This window comes from Anabrus simplex, chromosome 1, assembly GCF_040414725.1.
Source record: "Anabrus simplex isolate iqAnaSimp1 chromosome 1, ASM4041472v1, whole genome shotgun sequence".
Taxonomy (NCBI): domain Eukaryota; kingdom Metazoa; phylum Arthropoda; class Insecta; order Orthoptera; family Tettigoniidae; genus Anabrus; species Anabrus simplex.
In genome coordinates, this window is record NC_090265.1 from 461,728,301 (window position 1) to 461,752,499 (window position 24,199).

The window sequence follows — 24,199 nt, forward strand, 5'->3', positions numbered from 1 at the left end:
TCCTTTTTAGTTACTGCATCGAGACTCTGGAATACACTCCCAATGGACATTCGGCACCTTACTTCCTCTCACATATTTAAATCTGCCTGCCGAAAGTTTTTTCTGGGAACATAAAACTGACTAGTGTGAATCATTGTGTGTTTGTTGTGTGAATGGGTTTTCTTCATTTATTTTTATTATTATTAGTATTGTCATACTAATTGCCGTACTGATATGTAGGCCTAACTTAGTCTTAGAATTATCTGTCCATAGTATTATTTCCTTTTAGAATTTCTATGTCTTACTTTTTCTTTACATTTTAAAATTTTATTGTTTATATTGGTTAAGTGTAAGAGAGGGCCGTGAGCCCTAACTTCGCCACAAATGTAAGTCAAGAATAAATAAACAAATAAATCTTTCACTTTCTTGCTATATTTCTCCCCTTTCTCGTAACCTATACTAGCCATCCATGGTTTTCGACCCATTATCTTGCGGAGGATCATCCTCTCAAATTTCTCGGCTTCTTTCAGACCCGACATTCCTGTCATTCGGAGGCATTCACTAGCATACAGACACTCTGTTTTGATTACTGTATTGTAGTGTCTTAGTTTAGCTCACCTCGAGTGCTTTCCTCTTGTATAGAGCACGTGTTTTACGGAAAGCAGCAGCTATCTTCTGTCGCCTGCTGTAAGGGACAATGGAAATGCCATGATAGTTATTAGGATCCATTCTAACACCTTTCTTATGCAAAGGATGAATCAGCAATTACAATTACTGCACTTGTTTAATGTCGCACGGACATAGATAGGTCTTATGGCGACTATGGGATAGGAAAGGCCTAGAAGTGGGAAGGAAGCAGCCGTGGCCTTAATTAAGGTACATCTCCAGCACTTGCCCGGTGTGAAAATGGGAAACCACAGAAAAACCATCTTCAGGGCTGCCGACAGTGGGATTTGAACCCACTATCTCCCAGATGCAAGCTCACAGCTGCACGCCTTCTAACCACACGGCCAATTTGCCCGGTAAAGGATGAATCAGAGCAGCTTTCCAATCAACAGGGATTATTTCAGATTCCCAGATCTTTTCCATTTCTTGCCTTAAAGTTTTAATTGTAATTTCTCCATCTCTTTTCAGCATCTCTGCTATGATCGAGTCTTCACCTGCGGCTTTGTTATTCTTCAGTTCTGCAATTATTTTACGAAGTTTTGTTTCATCTGGTGGGACTGAATCTTTGCTTCTTTGTTCTGGATCTTTCCTAGGCCATTTATCTCTAGGCTCTTCACAATTTAGCCAAGTTTTCATTCTTGTTCACGGCCAGTTTTCCACCTTTCCTTCGAAAACTCAAGCTTGATATCCATTTAGGTGTTGCTTGGCAGTCCTGTAGAAGGTTCTAATATTGTTTTTCTTAAATTCTGTCTCAATGCTGCAGATCTCCTCAGAGATTAGGTTTCTTTTGGCTTGCCGGAGGGTCTTTGCCATACGTTTGTGCTCCGCTTTGTATGCCTTAATTTGCCGTTTGTTTTATCTGCAAACCATGCTTTGTAAGCCTCTGCTCTCTTCTGTCAACTGCCTCGTTGCAGACTTTGGTTCACCATCGGTGTCTGCATGTACGTTGTGATGGCGCAATTTCCTTGGCTGTACTTGCCATGTTTTTCCGGGTATCTTCCTTTCCCGCAGTAGTCTTTGAAACTAGTTTCTGTGGTCATAGTCCATTGAGCCAATCACTACATCAGCAATGAAACTACCATAACTTTCATCAACAGAAATCCATATTTTAGTCCCACTCATTGCTTCCCTAATTCTGTTCATTGTGTGTGCATAACAAACATCCACATAGTTCTAACACAAAGTGCTTTCACTCGATACTCTTTAGTGTACTTGTGCAAGAAATTTATTTTTTATTATCTTCAAAGGAATGTCAACAAAAATTAATGCTTTGCAGAGATCTAATGAAAATTATGACTAGCGTTTAGAAATTTCATATAAAGAGATGAGAGTTCCTTTTGGCACGCCTGCTTTTGTTGTTCAACCCAGAGCTGATTATGAAGTCTGCAGATGCTGAGAAATATGGCTCTTTTTCACACTGTTCATTGATGTTCCACATTTTTTTGCAAAATAAGATAGAGCTATCAGTAAAAAATACATCACCGAATTCTTTTACATAACTGTTCAGTTTGATTTTAAATCCAGCCGGTTCTTTTGGCACGATGACTAGGAAATATTAACAGGAAACACTTTTCTTGCAATTCCACAAACTTTTCCTTAGAAATGTTAAATAACACGATGTTACCTCTCACAAGAGTTAAGAATGGTTTGAATCTAGAAGGCAGTGGCAGAACCAAGCGGTTTGTGAGCGCATTCCAATGTGATTTTGTTTGAATACAGCTTTAAAACATGGTCCGAGGAATCAGCACAAACACCCAGATTGTCTCAACACTTGAATCGCAATATCCAGCTAAGAACAGAAAAGTCTCTTACAGACCTCTATCATCCTTTTCACACTGTTCAGGTTAAGGATCCCATTATAACTTGACCCCACTGCAAACCATGCTCGGATACAGGATTTATTAAATATTACACCGTTGTTTATAGAATGTGGCCAGAACAACTCCCTGATTTGAAGGGTAGGTCATTAATCATCTGAATATTAGGTCCAATAAAGTATCTATTCCGATTGTGCCATATTTCAGCTTCATCACCTCCCAGTGATTGGATACTTGCGAGTGTCATATCTATTACACCCAAAACACTAGCAAGACTGCATATTTCATATGAGTAATGGGTATCTATTGACGTTCTTCTACTGAAGGAAATACTAAGTCATCGTCTCATGGATATTCTTGCTGCAGAAACTTCACTAACAATTCTAAATGAAGCTTTTGAAATTCTAAGGCTTCTTGTCCACTGGAAACGGACACTTGTGAACTGCGAGTTCAGATGAATCTGTGCGAAGTTTGTTTGTCCGAAATCGTGCGTACGCTATCATCCTTTGGCTGCGAATTTGGCCGAGTTATTTAGTAGGTGTATGTGTGAGATGATGCGTCTCCTGAAGAGTTGTGTGATCTCTACGCATTAGATACACCACTGCTAGTGAGAAGATGAGTTCAGAAAAGGAGACAGGAGTGGGTAAATGATGTTATCGAAAAGGCAAATGTTTGGTAAATTTTCACATATATGAACTGATCTGGAAAGGAACGAAAGACAGTACTTTGGTTATGTTGGCATGGCATGTGAAACATTTCGATACATATTATAAAATGTACAATATTAAAGTAAAGTAACTTTCGAGAAACTGTTTCACCTGTAACTTTGAGGTAAGCAATGTTCATTTTGAAATGGGAAGCTGGAGAATTTCTCCCCTTCTACTAAATTTTTCCAATTTTAACATTCATTTAACTCCCAACCAGACAAAGGAAATCTTCTCTTATCCCAGAGTATGTTTTATAACAGCAAGAGGTAATAGAAATAGCGGAAATGATTCTCTCTCATTGGTGTGATAAATCTTGGTTCAAGCGGCCACAGCACTCGGGAGTATGTGTGGAGTTTCGTTGTCAAGTCACAGAATGATAACATTTATCTGAAATGAGAAACTTCATCTTTATTTTCTATAATTCGAACACTCGAGGCAATGATTTGTTATATACGGCACTTTTAGAACATATTTTACCAAAAATAATCAGGCGTAGGTATCAAGTGACCGGACGGAAAAATATAAATATTGCTTAAAAGTATTTTAATGAAAAATGACACTTTGAACTTGTGTTGTAAAGAATCTTCAGACATAAGACCCAAGTAAATTGGTATAAAATGAATAAACTATATAAAATTAAATTTACCTGGCTCGCCCATTTCTCTCGCCTTCTCACTCCATAACAACTTCTGCACATCCCGCATGTGGTAATTAGACTCTCGCTGGTCCCACAAATACTTTCTATCTTGTACCAGGTAACAGCTTTTCAGCACTGATGATAAAACACAGCTCTTTGGCCAAAAAATCCAAACCAATCCGGATAGTTCGTAGGTGTTCGTGCATTCACCGACGAACAACGCCGGTTCCAATGGATGCAGTCTTGCTTGAATACAGCGGTTAGGATCGTTCAGCTGTTTTTGTGTGTGTTTGTATGAATTCGTCATAGCAGCTTTTCGCATGTTTCCGCTTCCAATGGACAAGAGCCCTAACGTTGTCTTCAAATGATAACATGAAAAATCTTCCAGCTGTGCGTTTAAAAATTTCCAAGTTGTTTGAAAGCGTATAAGAAAAGGCTACGTAAACAACTGGTAGGGAATGTGTCACCTGGGGTCCTAAATGCAGATCACTGATGGATGATTGATTGAAAGTGTTCGATCTTGAATGAGCTTGATGGCATAAAACACTATGCTCTGTATGAAGACTGCGACAAAGAAATAATTTAGTATGAATCTGAATATTGATGGCGATGACTGACTAAACAATTAAATGGCACAATATTTATTCTTTATGCCTTGTGCACTTCATTATTTCATTTCCTTACATCACATTTTCTTACATTTTTGTTTCTGATTTCCCACGGGTCGGCTTACAATCGGTGTCAGCTTATAATCGAATAAATACGATAATAGAAAATTGTTATTTCAAAAGTGGTTCTTTATGTATGCAACTGTAAAGAGATGACATAGAATGATTCAATATGATTAAATTTCCAGACCACATAATACAACTTGAAGGAAAAGGAACAGGGATTAGAAATTATAATTAAAAACAAATCACAAAAAATTGTTATGCCTTTAATTCCTCCGTAGACTGAAGACCAATATAAATAATTGTGACAAAGATGAATGAGAATGCTACACAATCTATTCTAATGTAAAATGAAACACGGTTTGACAGACTGTGGGATGTATATTAATTCTGTCTTGATCTTATTTCACGCTCCTTCCCTTCCCCAACACATAGCCCCTTCCCATATACAGAAATGTTCAATTGTATGTACAACACTGAAAACAATGATCTAAAATTAAATCAATCATATCCGTTTTAAATTTCCTACAGCTTTGTACTTGCATGTTGTTGTTTTTTTCTCACCATTTACGGTTCCCTAAAAATATTCACACTCTCTCACGATAATTGCTCCAAAATTTTCTGTATCAAAATTCTGACAAACATAATCACTGTTACTAATATATGAACACCAGTGATAACAAAAGAAGGAGATTAGTGACATGTACAACGTATGGACTGCATTTTATTGAGTGAGACTTTAAATCAAATTCTGCAACTCATCAGAATTATAGTCCATAAAAATATCTCCTGTCTCTTTCTCTATTATCATCCTTTTATATGAAATTAATGATTTAATGAAGTGATTTTCTTGAAAACGATATTGCTTTTTCAGAGTATATATATATACACAGTACAAAGAAAAATCACTTACATAATATTTTGCTTCTGATACTTCTCACTTGGTACAGGAGAAGAAAATACGGTAATAATAAAATGACAGATAAGACAGTAAGAGAAAGGATGATTAATATGAAACGATGAATGAATAATGACTATCACAACATACTTTGCATCTGCCCCACATTTCCTTTGTTTTTTTTTTAAATAACAGATCACGAACTAACACTGTTCATGTCAATCAAGAGTTCTCACTGCATCACTTCACAAGAGACACATTGTATGTGGTAAGATGAGGAGGTATACAGATGGTCAACAACTCATGAGTATCACATTCCATCTACCAACACAAGAATGCTGAAATTATCTATAACTTGCTCTTCTTTTTTTAAGATACATAAAATGGACAGATGGTTTTGCTTTAAAAAAGATAATGATAAAAAATAATGTACTGTTTAGTACATTACCATGATGTAATAATATTTATGGAAATCTAGCTATGGAAAAAATGTGTCTCCTGTTATCATGGATTTATACTAGACTCCTTTTTTAAATCTTCTGAGATGCCAGACTTGTCGTCCTTATCCAATTCACCTAGAAGAAAGAAGCAAATATCAAATGAAATTGTAATTTAAGCATCTGAAAATCTGAAAGAACAATGTACCTAACAAAATATGTGATTGCAAATACAGTTTATCTACCGGATGTACATAAAAGGAGTTTCAGTACAAGTCCCGCTATAGTGAGACTCTATAACGGTGACAAATTTACTCGCTATAGCGGATTGTTGTTATATCCTATTTTTTGTAAAATTCGGGAAAACATCATACACATTAAAATCGGTAGGAAATGGCAATAAGTTTGTTATTTATCAAAATTTCATATTGAGTGAAAGTGTTTAATTTCATTCTGAAAAAATTATAGTATCACTCCACAGGCTTCTATTGCAAAGTTTCAGTTTCCTTCTTCAAACGGCGTCACCTAACCTAACCGTATATGTATAATGAAAACATATTTCAAGCACATATAGAGAAATTATAACCTCCTCGCTAAATATTTACATGAAAATAGACTTTCCAAAATTTAACTAGAGGCAAGAAAATAAACTATCCTCTGAAATCAGTGACGTACTCTGGGCCATATCTTGAGGTGTATCACATTCTTACTTAATTTCAATATATTATATTAGAATTAAGCGATTATTTATTTCATTTTTTATTTCTAACGAGTTAAGAACTGCTATTAGTCACATTATTTATGTATTTATTATGAAACTGTATTCTCCTCCTTCATTTCGAATTTTCTTTAGAGAACAGCAGATGACAGGTGTTTCTAATAGACTCCCACATTGCCTTCGATAGTCGATGAGAGAGCTCGCAAGAGTACATAGCGAAAAAACTATACCGAAAATGTTCGATTGCACTTTATGGCAAATGTTTCAGTTTTCGAAAACGTATATCAAGCGCCAGTAGAAAACTGATAACTTTCTCGCTATAAGTTTACATGGGAATAGCCTTACCGAAATTTAAACAGACACAAGAAAATATAATCAAACCTCTGAAATCAATGATGTGCTCTGCAATATCTTGAGGTGTATTGCATTCTTATTTAATTTCAGCTTTAAGATTAGACTTTATTTCTAACGATTTATCAGCTGCTATCGACCATACAATTTAAGTTTTTATTATGATAACATAGAAAGGATATATGTGGAATACAAAAGATTGAAACTACAAGTAAAGAGGATTATCAAGGAAGAAAAGGAGTAATGTTGGGGAGAGTTTACAAACAAAATTGAGCAAGATAGTTGAGGAAATCAGACTCTAGAGTATTATACAGAGTTATAAAATAAAAAAAGAATAAATCGAGAAAATATCAAGGCATTAGAGAGAGAAGATGGATCCATAGTACACGACGAAAGGGTCTTCAGAAGGTCAAGGCAAAATATTTTTAAAAACTTTATAATGAGGATGACTGCTCAGAGGAAGAAGGAGATAAGAAAATGGAAATAATAGATGGAGAAAAAGAAGAGAATCTAATAACATGGTTGGAACTTGAAGGGGCAGTGAAAGCAATGACCAAAGGTAAAGCAAGTGGAAAAGACGAATTCAATGCTAATACGATTAAGGCAACAGAAAGCATTGGACTACAGTGGCTATACCAAGCCCTCAATGCCATATGGAAGGATGAAAGGGTATCTGAAGATTGGCAACAAGGAAGCATTGTACCATTGTTCAAAAAAGGAAATAGGAAGAAATGAGAAAATTATAGAGGTATAACCCCATGACCACATGGGCTAAAAATAATGAAGAAAGTCATAGGCAAAAGACTGAGGGATATAATAGAAATACAGTTAGAGGAAGAACAATAAAGGCTTTAGAACAAACTGATCAACAATAGACTTGATATTTACAGTGCGAACGATAATGGAAAAACATCTGGAAATAAACAAGGAAATCATCTTTGTATTTTTGGATTTGGATAAAGCTTATGATATAGTTAAGAGAAAACATAGATGGGAATGCCTACAGAAAAGGAATGTACCAAAATCATTAATTAACAAGATAAAAATGTTGTATCATGAGAGTAAAAGCAGTGTACAAGTGGGGAGTGGTGACTCTGAAATAAGTTATACAATAAAAGGTCTCAAGCAAGGAAGTGCACTGTCACCATTATTGTTTATTATATTGATGGATGAAATCATAAAACGTGTAAAACAGAGTATCAGTACTGATGAAGTGAATGCTTTGGTATTTGCATATGATGTGGTGATATGGGGAAAGGGAGAAAAGGAAGTACAAAGGAGACTGGACATTTGGAATGAAAATCTGGAGTTTGGAATGATAATCAGTAAAAAGAAAACTGTAGTCATGCACTGTGGAAAAGAGAAAAAGAAAAGACAGGTGAACATTAGACGGAGAACGGTTAGAGAATGTACAACAGTTTACATATCTGGGTAGCATTATTAATGGAAGTAATGAAATCAACCCTGAAATTAATAACAGACTAAGTAAAGGTACAACATTTTATCATCAAGTCAGAGAAATTTTATGGGATGACAAAGTACCCAAGAGAACAAAATTAACATTATATAAACAGTACTTCATACCAACTGTAACATATGGACTAATAATGCTGGGAACTAATAAGAGACGAGATATTAAGATCCAAGCAGTAGAAATGAAATTTTTAAGAACATCGGTTAAAAATACAATAAGAGATAGAATTCAAAATATTAAAATCAGAGAACAACTAAATGTAGAAGCATTAGTACAGAACATACAGAAAGCCAGACTGAGTTGGTTCGGACATATAAAAAGAATGGCAAAGGAACGGGTAGCAAGAAGGGAATTGGAAAGAGACCAGTTGGAAGACCGAGAGGAAGGTGGATGGATGAGATTTGGAAGGACATTAAAGAAGCTGGACTGGATGTGGCAGAAGTAATGGAGCAGAAAAAGTAGAAGGACAGAAAGGAGTGGAGGAGGCTTGTTAACCACACCCGGGTTACTGGAGTGGGACAGTGATGATGATGATGATGATTACAAAAAAATATTCTCCTCTTTTATTTTGATGTTGCTTTATGGAACAGCAGTCGACGTGTCTTACTAATCGACTCCAACATCGCCTTCATATGTCGACGAGAGAGCTCGCAAGTGTACATAGTGAGAAAACTATACCGGACCGAAGATGATCGATCGAATTTTGTGGCAAACATGTCAGTTTTCTTATTCAAACAGTGTTAACTAACCTAATTTAACCATACTATATATATGATGAAAACATACTTCAAGCGCCAGTAGAGAAATGATAACCTTCTTACTAAAAATTTACATGATAATAGCCTTTCCGAAATTTAACCAGACGCGTGAAAATATAAGCGAACCTCTGAGTCAATGATGCACTCTGCCATACCTCGAGGTGTATCCAATTCTTACTTAATTGCAGTATTTAGCATTAAAATTAAGCGATAGTTTTTTCAGGCTTTATTTTCAACGAATTAACAACTGCTATTGGACAAGTTATTTATGCATTTATTACGAAAACATGTTCTCTTTCGTTTCAAATTTTCTTTACACAAAAGCAGTTGATGGGTATTATTTCCATGTTGAATGAATGTTGGATGAAATCATAAAACGTGTAAAAACAGAGTCAGTAGTGATGAAGTGAATGCTTTGGTATTTGCATAGGATGTGGTAATGTGATGTGACTCCGACCTCGCCTTCGAATATCGACGATAGAGCTCGCTAGTGGACATAGCAAGGAAATTATACTGAAGATGATCGATTGCATGCAACATAATCGTTGGGGTGCATAATTATCATTAACGGAAAAATCTGCAAGTTTAATCGCTCGTAATAACAGACGCGTCAGTAATAGGGCTTTCGCTGTAACCGAAGGACAATACACAGTTTAATATAGGAATTCTGAAGGGACAGACAAAAATTGTTGTTATAGCGGGGTTCTCGTTATATGCCGTACTCACTATAGTGGACTACTGTAATTATTACAGCTATGTAACCGACTTGAGCCATCTGTTTTCTAAATCCGATGAAAGAACAACTCTGAAAGTTTGTAGTGTATGGAGAGAATTGTTGTTTCTTCACTATATCATTTGATAGCTCCACATTTAGAATTCTAGTTATAAATGGCATCTCCCAATCTCAAAGCTTTGAGTGTACTGCCGTTTGCAAAGTGTGATTTGGTACTTACAGTTCAATGCGAGTTTTAACGACAATATGGATGTGATTTTCCACATAACAACAATTGGCGGCGATATAAACAGTTTCAAATGACAGGATGCTTGTGTTAAGAGTCCGGAGTGACCTCAAACATAAGACAAGACAGTAGAATGCATAAGGCCATCTTTGTGCGCATTCCTAACAAATCTATACTATGGGTTATTCATAAAAATGGCAATGCTGATGACAGTCCGGAAAGTCTTTTTATGAAAGCAAATTAAAGTGTGACCATAACTTCAGTCGTTACTGGCCCTAAAGCCTGCAGACTGTGAGGCACACGTCAAATTTCTCATGGAAATGCAGCAGCTAATGGAAGGTGATGGTTTCTTTAACCGTGTAATCAATCAATCAATCAATCAATCAATCAATCAATCAATCAATCAATCAATCAATCAATCAATCACTACTGATCTGCATTAGGGCAGTCACCCAGGTGGCAGATTCCCTATATGTTGTTTTCCTAGCCTTTTCTTAAATGATTTCAAAGAAACTGGAAATTTATTGAACCCCTCCCTTGGTAAATTATTCTAATTCCTAACTCACCTTCCTATAAATGAATATTTGCCCCAATTAGTCCAACTTTATCTTCATATTGTGATCTTTCCTACTTTTAAAGACACCACTAAAACTTATTCTTCTACTAATGTCATTCCACGCCATCTCTCCACTGACAGCTCAGAACATACTGCTTGCTGCAGGTTATAAATTTCTTTTTTTTTTTTTTTTTTTTTTTTTTTTTTGTCTGTATAAGATCTACTTGTGATACAAACTCTTATCATGTTATTAAATACTACCTATTCAATACATAATAAGCTAATGAGGACTTATATCTTTATTAAATTGTTAATATGGTACATGTTTCGCTCCTTTTTGTGAGCATCATCAGCCAATTATAATTTACCCAAGGTTTGATAAGATTGTGAACACATTCTATTGAGCTAAAATATGCTTTGTAAGCATGAGTGACCAATCTTATAATATTTTACAAATCTTACACAATAAAAATTATGTCTTTAAGGTAAAACACATTTGTCTAAAATCTTAGTGTTAGCATTGTCCTTTAAATTTATTGACGAAACTCATCTGTTGAACATCCCATTTAAAATCATTTTTAAAAACATTTTGAGATCTGGCTAATTGTACTGATCCAGTATTACTTGACTTGTGAAATTGTTACTGAACCTTCGTTAACTACATTAACGATTTTATGCAGCTGATAATTGCCTATATTATGAACACTTATCTTGTTCTCGATGTTACTGGAGTAACACTTGTATAAAATGTATTGGCATTCGTTCGTTCAGAAACAATACTGACATATTGTCAAGATGTGTTAATAATATGGGCAATTGATTGGTCATTCTGTAGTATTTTTAAGGTTATAAATGCACTTTTTATTTTGCAGGTATTGTGAAACTATATGTCAGTAAATGCCTTGTCCTAGTTGTCAAATTCAGGAGTTGTAGTGTGTGTTATGAAAACGTGCACAGTTACTCTTTCAGTCCATGTATGGTTTATTATTATATACCATAAGAAAAATTATGCACCTTTAACCCGGGAGAGGCCGCGCGATGTTTGATTACACGAAAAGGCGCGCGCGGAACTTTTCTCCGCATCGGTATGGGCTCGCAATAAAGAAAGTTGCGTATGAGCTGTGCCTTATTTATTCGGCTATAAGTAAAATAACACCTCTTTGTACAATAGTTGTAATCTGCGCATACATTAAAGTACAGCATGCTGATTGTGCATGATTTAGACAAAGAAAATTTCACCATATTTGCTGTTATAAACATCTCACATTTTATCACTATAGGCTGCACTACATAAACTGGGTCGTTATTAGAATATTCCAAGTCAGTTTCATAAATCAGACAACTTTTCGATCTTAGTTCTGTCAGTCATTTTCAAAATTTATTGCTTGTAATAACATTTTCTACCTTTCCGGGAACCTAGAATTTTGAAACAGCTTCATTCCAGTTTCCCTGCATTCCGAAAATCTGAAAATCATACAGTATATAAAAGTATAATGTAGGCCTATTGCAATTCAGTATAAAATCAATAAAAGGTTATTCGCTTACTGCGTGGTTTAGTAGTCTTCTTCTAAGTACATATCATCATTGTTGTCACATGCGGTGCATTCTATACACGACTGTGTGGAGTGTTCCGGGCATACAAACCGTGAGCAATGAATGCATTTCTTCTTAGACTTACGGTTCTTTTTGCGGTCGCAAAAAGCACACCGACCTGATTCTTTTGTTTCCTGGTGTTGTTGTGTTGGTACCTCGGGCTCCAAACCAAGAATACTTCTCAGGCGCATCTTTATGTCCCTGGGAATGTACTGCAATGTGGAACGCTGAACCATGTATTCCCTGCACAAATGTATTGATATAGTCTTCAAGAACGCACGGCGGCTGGAAGCACTGTGGTTAGCTTGATATATCACAAAACTGTTTATTCCTGCAATATTCAGGAGCATGAAAAATAGGGTCATTGGCCAGCGGTTAGCGATTCTTGACATTGAATACTCGTTTTTCATACAATCTACCACATCAACCCCACCTTCTGTTAGGTTGTAGAAAGTCAGCATTTCCGCCTTATTTGCATCACCAGAGCTCTCGTCAATTGAATCGTCGTAATGCATAGACGATACCAACAAGACGACTTTATTTTTCTTTTATTTTTTTGGCTGGTACGATAGTAGGGTGCAGTCCTTGCCGAGCACAACGAGTAAATCAAACCATACACTGAATCAAACACAGTCACACTCAGACGGAAACACAACAATGTACGTGTCAGCAAGAGTCGCGCGCGGAGAATACTTCCGCAACGATGACTATACCTAACAGTAACAATCGCCAAAGCAACAGAGTTAGAGATAGAAATAAACTAACCTTGACAATTGGTTTCCACAATCCCCGAGAACAATAAGACAAGCGCACATGCGACTTGGTCAAAGTCAAATTCTCGTACAAACAAAATAAGAAAAGTGCGGAGGTTTCCTCCGCGGCGCGCCCTCTCCCGGGTTAAATCTCCAATATTCTTCTGGCCCAGGAGGAATGGTCCATATTCAGGGATATGTCAGGAAAGATCATTTGAAGCAAAAAAATCTTCATATGGACATATGCCCTATTCTGAATGGTTTCTGAGATAAAACACATTTAATATACATTTGTTTTTGGGCTAGTGGTTAGTGTCTTCCCCACCCAACCTGTTTGACGTTTTGAAATGGGTACAAGATTTCTACATGTAATGTTCGCCATACAAGTGTTCGTGGGACATTGATAAGCAGAAAGTTGCTGTGCGCTGCTAGTAGGACTACGCTGCACCATTTCAACAATGTGTTGCTGTTCCTGCACAGGTTGTTGAACTACACGTTCAGAAGAAAAACGGAACTTAGAAGAATACCTGTAACGCAATATGCTGAAAACTTTGGTACACACTCTACAATCAGGAATATGACATGTTGGAAAGCACCGACGGTATTCCTCGGCAGCAGCAGGAGCACGACCATCGCAGAAGCTGTAAACATATACCATATCTGCATATTCTTCATTAGTGTAGATGTGTGGCATTTTAGCCACCGAGTATACGAAAACAGTTAATCGAGGCTTCTCTCTGATACACGCCCAATCCCTCGCACCACTTCACTCACAACACACCATGGACAAATCCGCATTCAATGGGCTAATTTAATGGCAGAAAGGCATCTCGAGCAAAGAGGTTGAAAGTAATGAGGTAGATTGGGCTAGAATAAAACGTCAAAGAGGTTGGGTGGATAAGACACATACTGTACATACACACCAATACCCCAAAAACAAATGTACTGTACATTAAATGTGTTCTATCTCGGAAACCATTTAGAATTGGGCACATGTCTATATGAAGTTTTTTGCTTCAAATGATTGTTCCTGTCATATCCATAAATAATAACCATTCCTCCTGGGACACCCTGTATAAAATACAAGGCAATTTCTTTGAACAGTTTGCCCGCTGTTTCTAATCAACTGATTTATGTAGTTCTTTGTTTAAATTTAAAGGTTTTACACAGTTGCACTAACTACTTTTTACTAATTACTAATTTCATAGATGATAAATATGAGCACATGATATGTGTTTACTCAGTTCACCGATCGGCCGAGAGGTTACGTCATAGTGAATCAAGGAATTGAATTTGAATCCACCTTTCAATCTTACAGTAATAAAATAAACAAAAGAATTATTTCACATCGTACATATTTTGAGAATCATAATTCTCTTCTTCAGCAAAAATAATATCCTCCAAAATCCAATGACTTGATAAGAATGCAAAATAGGGTAAAGTTTATAAGCTAAGTTATGCTGCTATCATGACTATGAAATAGTTCCCTAATTTCCAGTTCATACCTCTAAGCCCTAATGTCTAATTCAAAGAGAAGAGACTGAGGTGCGCCTCTTTCTCTGTACTTCTTCATATTCTTTGCTTCTTTGAGAATTGCCATGTAAACTCCTGCCCGAGTTATGCTACATTTAAATCGAAGATTCTGTTTTTGCACTGGATTTCTTTTAGACCTGCTGTATAATACCAATGTTTTAGGTTGTGTGTTAGTTTATTTTGTGCTGTGAACCAAAACCATCAGTAACAAGCACCAGGAGTTGTAACTACTTTTTGAGGTTATTATCCTGCATGTACACAAAGATCCTGTTTGTTGCATTGCACTTCCAGGAACTGCCATGTAATTTCAATGTTTCAGGATATGGTAATAGTTTACTCTGTGCTGTGTATTGAAACAATCACTAAAAAACACCAAGAGTTTTAACTCCTTTGTAAGGTTATTTTAGACATGGAGTTTATGTCATGCTGTATCCCATTCTTCATTCAATATCAACAAGCATCACCAAGAAATTTGGTTGTAAGTAGCTGAAAATATAGAAATGAGCAGGAAAGTTACACAGACTTTATTGTTACTGACCTTTCTTGCAGATTTCTGATGAATAACTATGGAATATGCAAATTTATCATCTGTAAAGAGTAAGTGTTGTGTCACGTTGAATTACACTTTATTAGTCAATTATTTCTGATCATTTATTTAAAATAGCCTATACAAAAATAACACAAGTCTTGACTGTGCTACCACAAATGTTATTTGTAATCTACTTTTCTCTGGAAATGCTGATGTAGGTCATTACAATGTTGCAGAATTTTGTCCCATACACAATTTCTTCATAAAACCCTAGTGCACAGCAAAGTTACCTTTGAACTTCTACAACATCTCTGAGAATCAATAGTAAGGCTGTATCTGAAATCAAATCTGCATGGTGAATTATATGGCATGAATCTCCCGTGGCAAATGTGTGTATGTACCCATTGATAGACTCCTCAAAGACCTTATTAACTGCATTATTTATTTTGGAGGAAAAGTAATCATACTTGGAAGAGATTTTAGGTAAATCTTGCTAGTACTTCTCCATGTCTCTAGACAAATAATAACTAAAAATTGTAATATGTTTTACACTTTGGTCAGAATTTAAGATATATAAATTTTTTGAAAATAAGCAGACAAAACCAGAGGTATTAGAATTATTTGATTTCTTACTTAAAATTAGTAACTGGTACTTTCACAAATAAAAAAATCTACAGCATTATACATGTACCTTACAGAAAAGAGGATATTTTTGGAGGGGAAATTAAAACCTTCAGATAATGTATTCATCATCATCACCATCATCATCAATGTCCCACTCCAGTTGCCCAATATATTGAATTTTTCTAAATTTGTTATTCTTGTCCAAAAGAATTTACAACCGTAATAAAATGGATGCTTAAGTTATAAATTTTATACCTGAATCACCAAATATATTAATCAGTGTAAACTGTTACATAACAGAAGAAAGAGAACTCCTTTAGTATCCCATAGAATTTATTTTAAACAGTTTGGAGTTACATAGTTTGTCGCCACATACCCTCACATTACAACTGTGGCAGTATTTTTATTGTGTGTTTGAGTCATCAGTCCATAGACTGGTTTGATGCAGCTCTCCATGCCACCCTATCATGTGCTAACCTTTTCATTTCTACGTAACTACTGCATCCTACATCTGCTCTAATCTGCCTGTCATATCCCTTGGTCTATCCCTACCGTTCTCACCACCTACACTTCCTTCAAAAACCAACTGAACAAGTCCTGGGTGTCTTAAGATGTGTCCTATCATTCTATCTCTTCTTCTCGTCAAATTTAGCCAAATCGATCTCCTCTCCCCAATTCGATTCAGTACCTCTTCATTTGTGATTCGATCTATCCATCTCACCTTCAGCATTCTTCGGTAACACCACATTTCAAAAGCTTCTATTCTCCTTCTTTCTGAGCTAGTGATCGTCCATGTTTCACTTCCATACAACGCCACACACCACACAAAAGTCTTCAGAAACATCTTTCTAATTCCTATATCAATGTTTGAAGTGAGCAAATTACTTTTCTTAAGAAAACTCTTCCTTGCTTGTGCTAATCTACATTTTATGTCCTCCTTACTTCTGCCATCGTTAGTTATTTTACTACCCAAGTAACAATATTCATCTACTTCTTTTAAGACTTCATTTCCTAATTTAATATTTCCTGCATCACCTGCCTTCGTTCGACTGCACTCCATTACTTTTGTTTTGGACTTATTTATTTTCATCTTGTACTCCTTACCCAAGACTTCGTTCAGACCATTCAGGAGCTTCTCAAGATCTTCTGCAGTCTCAGATAAAATAACAATATCATCGGCAAATCTCAAGGTTTTGATTTCCTCTCCTTGGATTGTGATTCCCTTTCCAAATACCTCTTTGATTTCCTTTACTGCCTGTTCTATATAAACATTGAAAAGGAGGGGGAACAAACTGCAGCCTTGCCTCACTCCTTTCTGAATTGCTGCTTGTTTTTCGAAGCCATCGATCTTTATCACTGCAGACTGATTTTTATACAGATTGTAGATAATTCTTCGTTCTCGGTATCCGATCCCAATCACCTTCAGAATCTTAAATAGCTTGGTCCAATCAACATTATCGAATGCCTTTTCTAGATCTAAGAATGCCATGTACGTGGGCTTGTCCTTCTTGATTCAATCCTCTAAGATCAGATGTAAAGTCAGGATTGCTTCACGTGTTTCTACATTTCTTCTGAAGCCAAATTGATCTTCTCCCAACTCAGTTTCAACTTGTTTTTCCATTCTTCTGTAAACAATACGTGTTTAAAAATTTTGCAGGCATGAGATACTAATGGTGTGATAGTTTTCACACCTGTCAGCACCGGCTTTCTTGGGAATAGGTATAACAACATTCTGCCGAAAATCGGATGGGACTTCTCCTGTCTCATACATCTTACATACTAAATGGGATAACCTTGCCATGCTGGTTTCTCCTAAGGCAGTCAGTAATTCAGAGGGAATGTCATCAATTCCAGGTGCCTTGTTCCTATTTAGGTCGCTCAGAGCTCTGACATCAAAATTGGGTCTCCCATTTCATCAGCATCAACAGCCTCTTATTGTTCCAGAACCAAATTGTCTACATCTTCACTTTGATACAACTGTTGGATATGTTCCTGCCATCTTTCTGCTTTGTCTTCTTTCCCTAGAAGTGGTTTTCCAAATGAGCTCTTAACATTCATACACCTATATTTCCTTTCTCCAAAGGTTTCCTTGATTTTCCTGTATGCAGCATCTACCTTTCCTAGGACCGTACAACCTTCGACATCCTTGCACTTCTCCTTCAGCCAGTCTTCCTTAGCTACCTTGCACTTTCTATCCACTTCATTCTTTAATCGCCTGTATTCTTTTCTGCCCTCTTCCTTTCTAGCATTCTTGTATTTTCGACGTTCATCAATTAGGTCTAGTACCTCCTGAGTTATCCACTGATTCTTAGTTGATCTTTTCTTCCTTCCTAACATTTCTTCAGTAGCCCTGCTGACTTCATTTTTCATGACTATCCAGTCTTCCTCTATTGTGTTTCCTTCAGCCTTTTCATTTAGACCTTTTGTAACATGTTCCTTGAAACAATCCCTCACACTCTTTTCTTTTAACTTGTCTAGATCCCATCTTTTTGCATTCTTTTCTTTCTTCAATTTCTTCAGCTTCAGATGGCATTTCATGACCAACAAGTTGTGGTCAGAGTCCATGTCTGCTCCTGGGAAAGTTTTGCAATCCAACACCTGGTTTCTGAATCTCTGCCTAATCATAATGAAGTCTATTTGATACCTTCCAGAGTCCCCAGGTCTCATCCACGTATAAAGCCATCGTTTGTGGTGTTTGAACCAAGTATTGGCAAGGACTAAATTATGATCAGTGCAGAATTCAACCAGCAGACTTCCTCCTTCGATCCTTTGTCCCAATCCGAATTCTCCTACTGTATTACCTTCTCTTCCTTGGCCTACCACTGCATTCCAGTCTCCCATCACAATTAGATTCTCATCACCTTTTACATATTGTATTAAATCTTCTGTCTCTTCATATGTTCTTTCGATTTCCTCATCATCCGCTGAGCTAGTAGGCATATAGACCTGCACTACTGTGGTGGGCATTGGTTTGGTGTCTATCTTGACGACAATAATTCTTTCACTATGCTGGTCATAGTAGTTTATCCGCTGCCCTATTTTCTTATTTTTAAACCCACTCCTGCATTTCCTCTGTTTGATTTTGTGTTGATAATTCGGTAGTTGCCTGACCAGAAATCCTGTTCTTCCTGCCAATGTACTTCACTTATACCAACTACATCTAACTTTAGTCTATTCATCTCCCTTTTCAGATTCTCTAATCTACCACAACGATTCAAACTTCTAACATTCCACACTCTGACTCGCAGAATGTCAGTATCCATCTTCCTGATGATCACCCCCTCTCGTATAGTCCCCACCCGGAGATCCGAATGAGGGACTAGTTTACCTCCAGAATATTTTACCCGGGAGGAAGCCATCATCAGTACATCATTCATACAGAGAGAGCTGCATGTCCCCGGGAGTTAGTTACGGACGTAGTTTCCCGTTGCTTTCAGCCGTGTAGCGGTATCAACCCAGCTAAGCCATATTTAGTTATTGAGTATTATTACAAGGCCATATCAGTCAATCATCCAGACTGCCAACATTGCAACTTCCGAAAGGCTGCTAGCCCCCTTTCGATGAAACATTCCTTAGTCTGGTCTCTCAACAGATACCCATCCGATATGGTTGCACCTGCGGCTCGGCTATCTGCTTCATTGGGACCCGCAAGCCTCCCCACCACGGCAAGGTCACATGGTTCGCAGGGGAGGGTATTTTTATTAAGCAGTTGAATGCTTCTCAAGGGCTTTTAAATGTGACATGGTTGTCAAAAATATGTATGACGATTGCCTATACCTGAAATTATTAATTTCAGAAGGGTAGTTCATGGAATGTTGCCAATTAATTGGTCGAGGTGGAAATCGCACTATAACAGATGAGTAGTAGTAAGTCAGCTGGAATCAATAAATTTACTGCTGAAATGATCAAAGCAGCAGGTATACCTGAAGTGCAGTAGCTACACAGAACTTTGAGAATGATATAGTGCAAAAATCGGGTTCCAGGGAACTGTGCAAAATGTATTATTAGCCCTTTACTTGAAAAAGGATGCAGAAGAAAGTGTGCCAACTATAGGGGTATCATACTTCTCTCCCATAGTCTGAAGAAAAAAAAAAAAAAAGTATTGCAACCAGACTGTGAGCATTGACAGAACCTGTCCTGGAAGAAGAACAGCATTTATTCAGAGCCAATAGAAGAACAGGCTTAATTTTCACCCTAAGAATGTAATGGAACAGCACTGACAGAGAGGAAAACACCTAACTGTAGTATTCTTAGACCTAGTACAGGCGTACGATATCTCATAGGCAATGTTCAGATGCTGTACCACAACTGTAGCAGCCGAGTGTGTGTTGTGGATGGCCATTTGGAATGGTTGAATACCACACGAAGTATCCAACAAGAGAGCGCACTCTGACCATTGCTATTCATTACTGTCATGAACAGTATTCTTAAAGACCTGAAACAAGAGAGACAGAGAACTACACACTTTGGCGTTTGCTGACGATGTAGCCATTTGGGGAAAGATAGAGGTACAAATTACGCTGGATAAATGGGTAAAAAAAGAGTAGGAAAGATACCAGCTGTCTCATAAAGCCTGAAGGTGAAATCATGTGTACACAATTCAAATACCTAGGCAGAATGATTTCCAGCAGATAAGGAAATAGTAAACAGAGGTGGCTATACTGAGAGTCAACTCAAGACCTAAGCGGTCTCTTTGATGTTAGCCAGACTTCTGGTCGGTGAGGAAGCTTCCACAGCGGTGAATAGTTCCTAGGTTTGTTGCTTGTTTCTGAAGTCAGGAGCTTCCCTCAGTTTGGTTAGATATTCTGGTGAACTGACTTGACCAATTAAAAATTTATACCCTGTAAAAATATAGAAAATATTTCACAAGTAGTATGTTATTCGGGTTCGTTACCAACTCTTATCTTTCATACGCAGATGGCTGTGAATAGTTGTTGTTCTTGGTGGTATTTGTAGCAAAATATATAATTATTTAACATGAGCTTGATATCTTACCGCATTCTGTACTTACTATGCTTTGTTTGAATTCATTCCATTGCTGTTTATTTTGCATAATTTTTACAACGTGAAGATGGATCCAAGAACAATGTTGGCAATACTGGCTGTAATAGCATGCTCAGTATTCATAAAGGCTGCCAGCTGTGAGCAATGCATGGGTGATACTGTGACACTTGAGTCACCAATGAAATACTTAATCTGATGTGGACTGTGGAGGAAGTGGTGAAAAGAAAAAAAAAAATTGCATAGCTGACAGGCATTCATTCCTATGTACAGTGTTTTCAGGGCTCGTGCGGAATTTAAAGGAATTTGTATGTTTTCTTGTGGTACCATATCGTATATGCTGTCCTATGGTTGTTTATATATATTGTGAGTATTTCCGATGATATGTCTTCCTAAAGTTGCTGAAAATTTAGTTTTAAGAAAGTGTCTGAATTATGTAAACAAGCAATCGAGGCGGGAAGGAAAGTGAAACAAAACGCAACTCAACTAAGCTGCATGTCAGATTTATGTGACAGAAAAAGTTTGTTCGTTTGGCTGTTTGTCAGTAGACCTATGTATCAGCTCAGTTCGAACTATGCAGTCACCGTAAGTAAAACAGGAAGGGCCTTAACATGGTATGGGTATGGAATCATTAGCGTACTTGAAATAATAATAATAATAATAATAATAATAATAATTTGTACTTTATATTCATAACTGTCTTCTACCTGCAAAAATGTTTCCATGAAGAGATCATGTGTTCGTTTTACCTTCCGAATGACAAGACTACAATACAGCAAAACCTCGTTAAGAAGTTTCTGCAGCGGACAACAAAAATGAATGTGTTAAGCGAAAAAACATACTACTGAATATACGAATTATTATTATTATTACAACTTCCCCCATGCGGAGGCTGCCACAAGGACAAAGTATGTCGACTACACAGTATTTTTTGTCTTCTAAGTTACTGTTGACTTTGCTAGTGTGCCAGGTAGAAGATTCACCAAAAGGCTCAGGAATAGATTTGCAATATGGTTCTTCAGATGTTATATAGATGATTGCGGAGTATGGTCACTGAACCTCGTATTGCGGCGATAGCGATGTCGTGAAGTCGTGTCCAGCTGAGACCGAGAGAATCCCACAGCTGTACAAGAAATTTAGGGATTGTGCCTCGAGCTCCGATCATGAGTCCAGGGACGGAAATATTGTCTAGGTGATATTTATCTTTATAGTAGTTTACAGTTGGCTGGTAAATTGACTTCTTTTCGGCGTCCACCTCTTCGGCCTGGCCAACGTGCGACTCGAAGCGTATTGTGGGATCTAAGATTAGTCCTTGCTTGCTAGCTGGTTGAAAGGCTATCATGTCAATACGTCTGTTACTCCCGCCGGTAGCTAGGCCAGAGACCTCTTCGTGCACCATGAAACCGTGACCCTCAGCGAGGTCGCAATCATGTGTCGTATTGTATGATGGCGGGAATTTCTCAATACCTCCCCATGAGGGCAGGCTCCTAGGTCATGGGCAAGAGTTTCGTGCTCTCTGTGGCAACGCCGACAGAGGGTGTTGTCCTGGGACCTTCCTGGCACGGAGCGAACGGCGCACACATTCGCTGTCATCTTGATGGCCTCTCTCCATTCCGCACAGGATAAGCCTCAGTGATCTCTTATCCATTTGTTCCCTGGCGTGTACTCCTGGAAGAGTCCAACGCCCTTTCCTTTGTGCGGCAACTTCGTCCATGACTGAACTTCTCTGTCTCGTAGTATTTGTCGGACCTTCCTTACATTGGGAAGATGGCTATTTTTGGACATAACTCGATCATTCATTTCTATGCCTAGATCTTGCAAACAAATTGTACATTCTTGTTCCAAGTTTCTAGTTGCATTAATGTAGCCGTTATTTGCAAGTGATAATTTATTACAGATGTTAATATGCTGTAGTTTGGCTTCCCAAGTGGCGCGAAACAAACCGAGGCCTTTATACTTCCTTTCGGTGTATACCATGTGATCCGGAACATCTGCTGGTAGTTGTAATAATTCTTTAGTTCCACTCTTTAATATTTTATCCGCATCTGATAGAAAAGATTGAGGTATCTTGTTTAGGGGAGTAACTTGGAGTGGATAAATAAGAGTAGGTGATATTGAACTGTTTAAAATTGAAAATTTCTGGTCAGACTGCAGCAATGGTGAGCTATCTTGTTTCGCAACTTGTCAAGTACGGCTTGTGGATCCAGTTTAATTTCATTGATGAAATTCACACCTAAGCAACGAATCGCACTTCCGTTGCACTGTGATTTAATTTCACAGTCATCATTAATGATTATATTCTCCTCCGTTAGCCAACCTTTCTTGATAGAAAGACAAACTGATTTTGAAGCGCTGATGTCCAGGCCGAGTTCCTTAAATCTTTCTATGGCAATCCTGGCTAGTTCGGCAGCAGATTCAGTGTTTTTCCCAAATATTACCGTATCGTCGGCGAAACACATTATAGTGAGGTTAGGCTCCTCGTTTGCAATCGAGTAACCGTAATTCCTTGCTAAAGAATCTTCAGAAAGTTCTTTCACAATGTGATTGGTAGCGATGTTAAATAATGCCGGTGACAAAGGGGAGCCTTGAAGCACACCGCGATTAATTCTGATGGGTTTTGTTCCCTGTTTTCGTGTATGTATCTGTGTTACGTTTCCCTCTTGTAGAGCAATTATCAGTCTCGTCAGTTTTTCGGGAACTCCGAGCGACTCCAGGGTGCTCTGGAGGTGCGCATGTCCGACTTTATCAAAAGCTTTGCGAACGTCGAGAAATATAATGCATGCATCGTTCTTTTCTTACATAGAGTGCTGTAAAGCGGCTTCCAAAATTGAGGTATTTATGTAAGTACCGGGTGTATTGGTGAAACCCCTTTGATTGTCATGAAACCCAATGTAGTTCCGAAGCAGTTTATCAAGAACTCTCTTGATGACTCGTCTAATAACTGAGCATATTATAATTGGACGCCAGTTACTGGGATCGTTTACGTCACCTCCTTTATGAACCAGAATTGTACGGGATTTCTTGAAAGTCGATGGTACTAACCCTGTTGTTAACATTCTAGTGGCGATGATTGCGATTATCTCTGAAATCGTGCTGTTTTTAATAGCTCGGACGATTACGTGGTCAGGACCGCTTGCGGTGTCTATCTTGATTTTCTGTGTTGCCTGAATAATGTCTTCTTTAGATATGACCGGATTGTATTGTATTGTATTTAACTCTCAGTGCATTTTTGAGGGTATTCTGGTCTTTTGTGGTCGTTAGGCCTAGAAAATATGTCCGAAAAGAATGTGTGTGTGCACTACATCTTCTTTCAGGCTGCAAATTGGTTGTTCGTTTGTAAACACATTGCGTATGGCTTTTCGGCGCTGATTGTAATAGTAGAACTGAGTGGATTCATACATGTACTTCCTTCTTCTCTTCTTTCTTCCCCTTTTCGTTGATCTTTCAGGGTTTGAAGAGGTCCTATATGAACGTTGGGCAGAATTTAGTTGGCCATTCTTTCTCAGTTCGTAATATTTCTGGGCGGGGTGTTTCGGCCC

At 37.6% G+C, this 24,199-nt stretch overlaps 1 protein-coding gene across 1 annotated transcript in view; it reads right to left on the reverse strand.

Moving 5' to 3' along the window:
• Positions 1-4,708: 4,708 nt before the first annotated feature.
• Positions 4,709-24,199, reverse strand: part of HDAC1 (histone deacetylase 1) — a 279,346-nt gene continuing 259,855 nt past the window's right edge. The window contains exon 10 of the mRNA XM_067135243.2: positions 4,709-5,950. Coding sequence (XP_066991344.1) covers positions 5,880-5,950 — 71 coding nt within the window. The 3' untranslated portion in view covers positions 4,709-5,879. The remainder of the gene's footprint in view (positions 5,951-24,199) is intronic.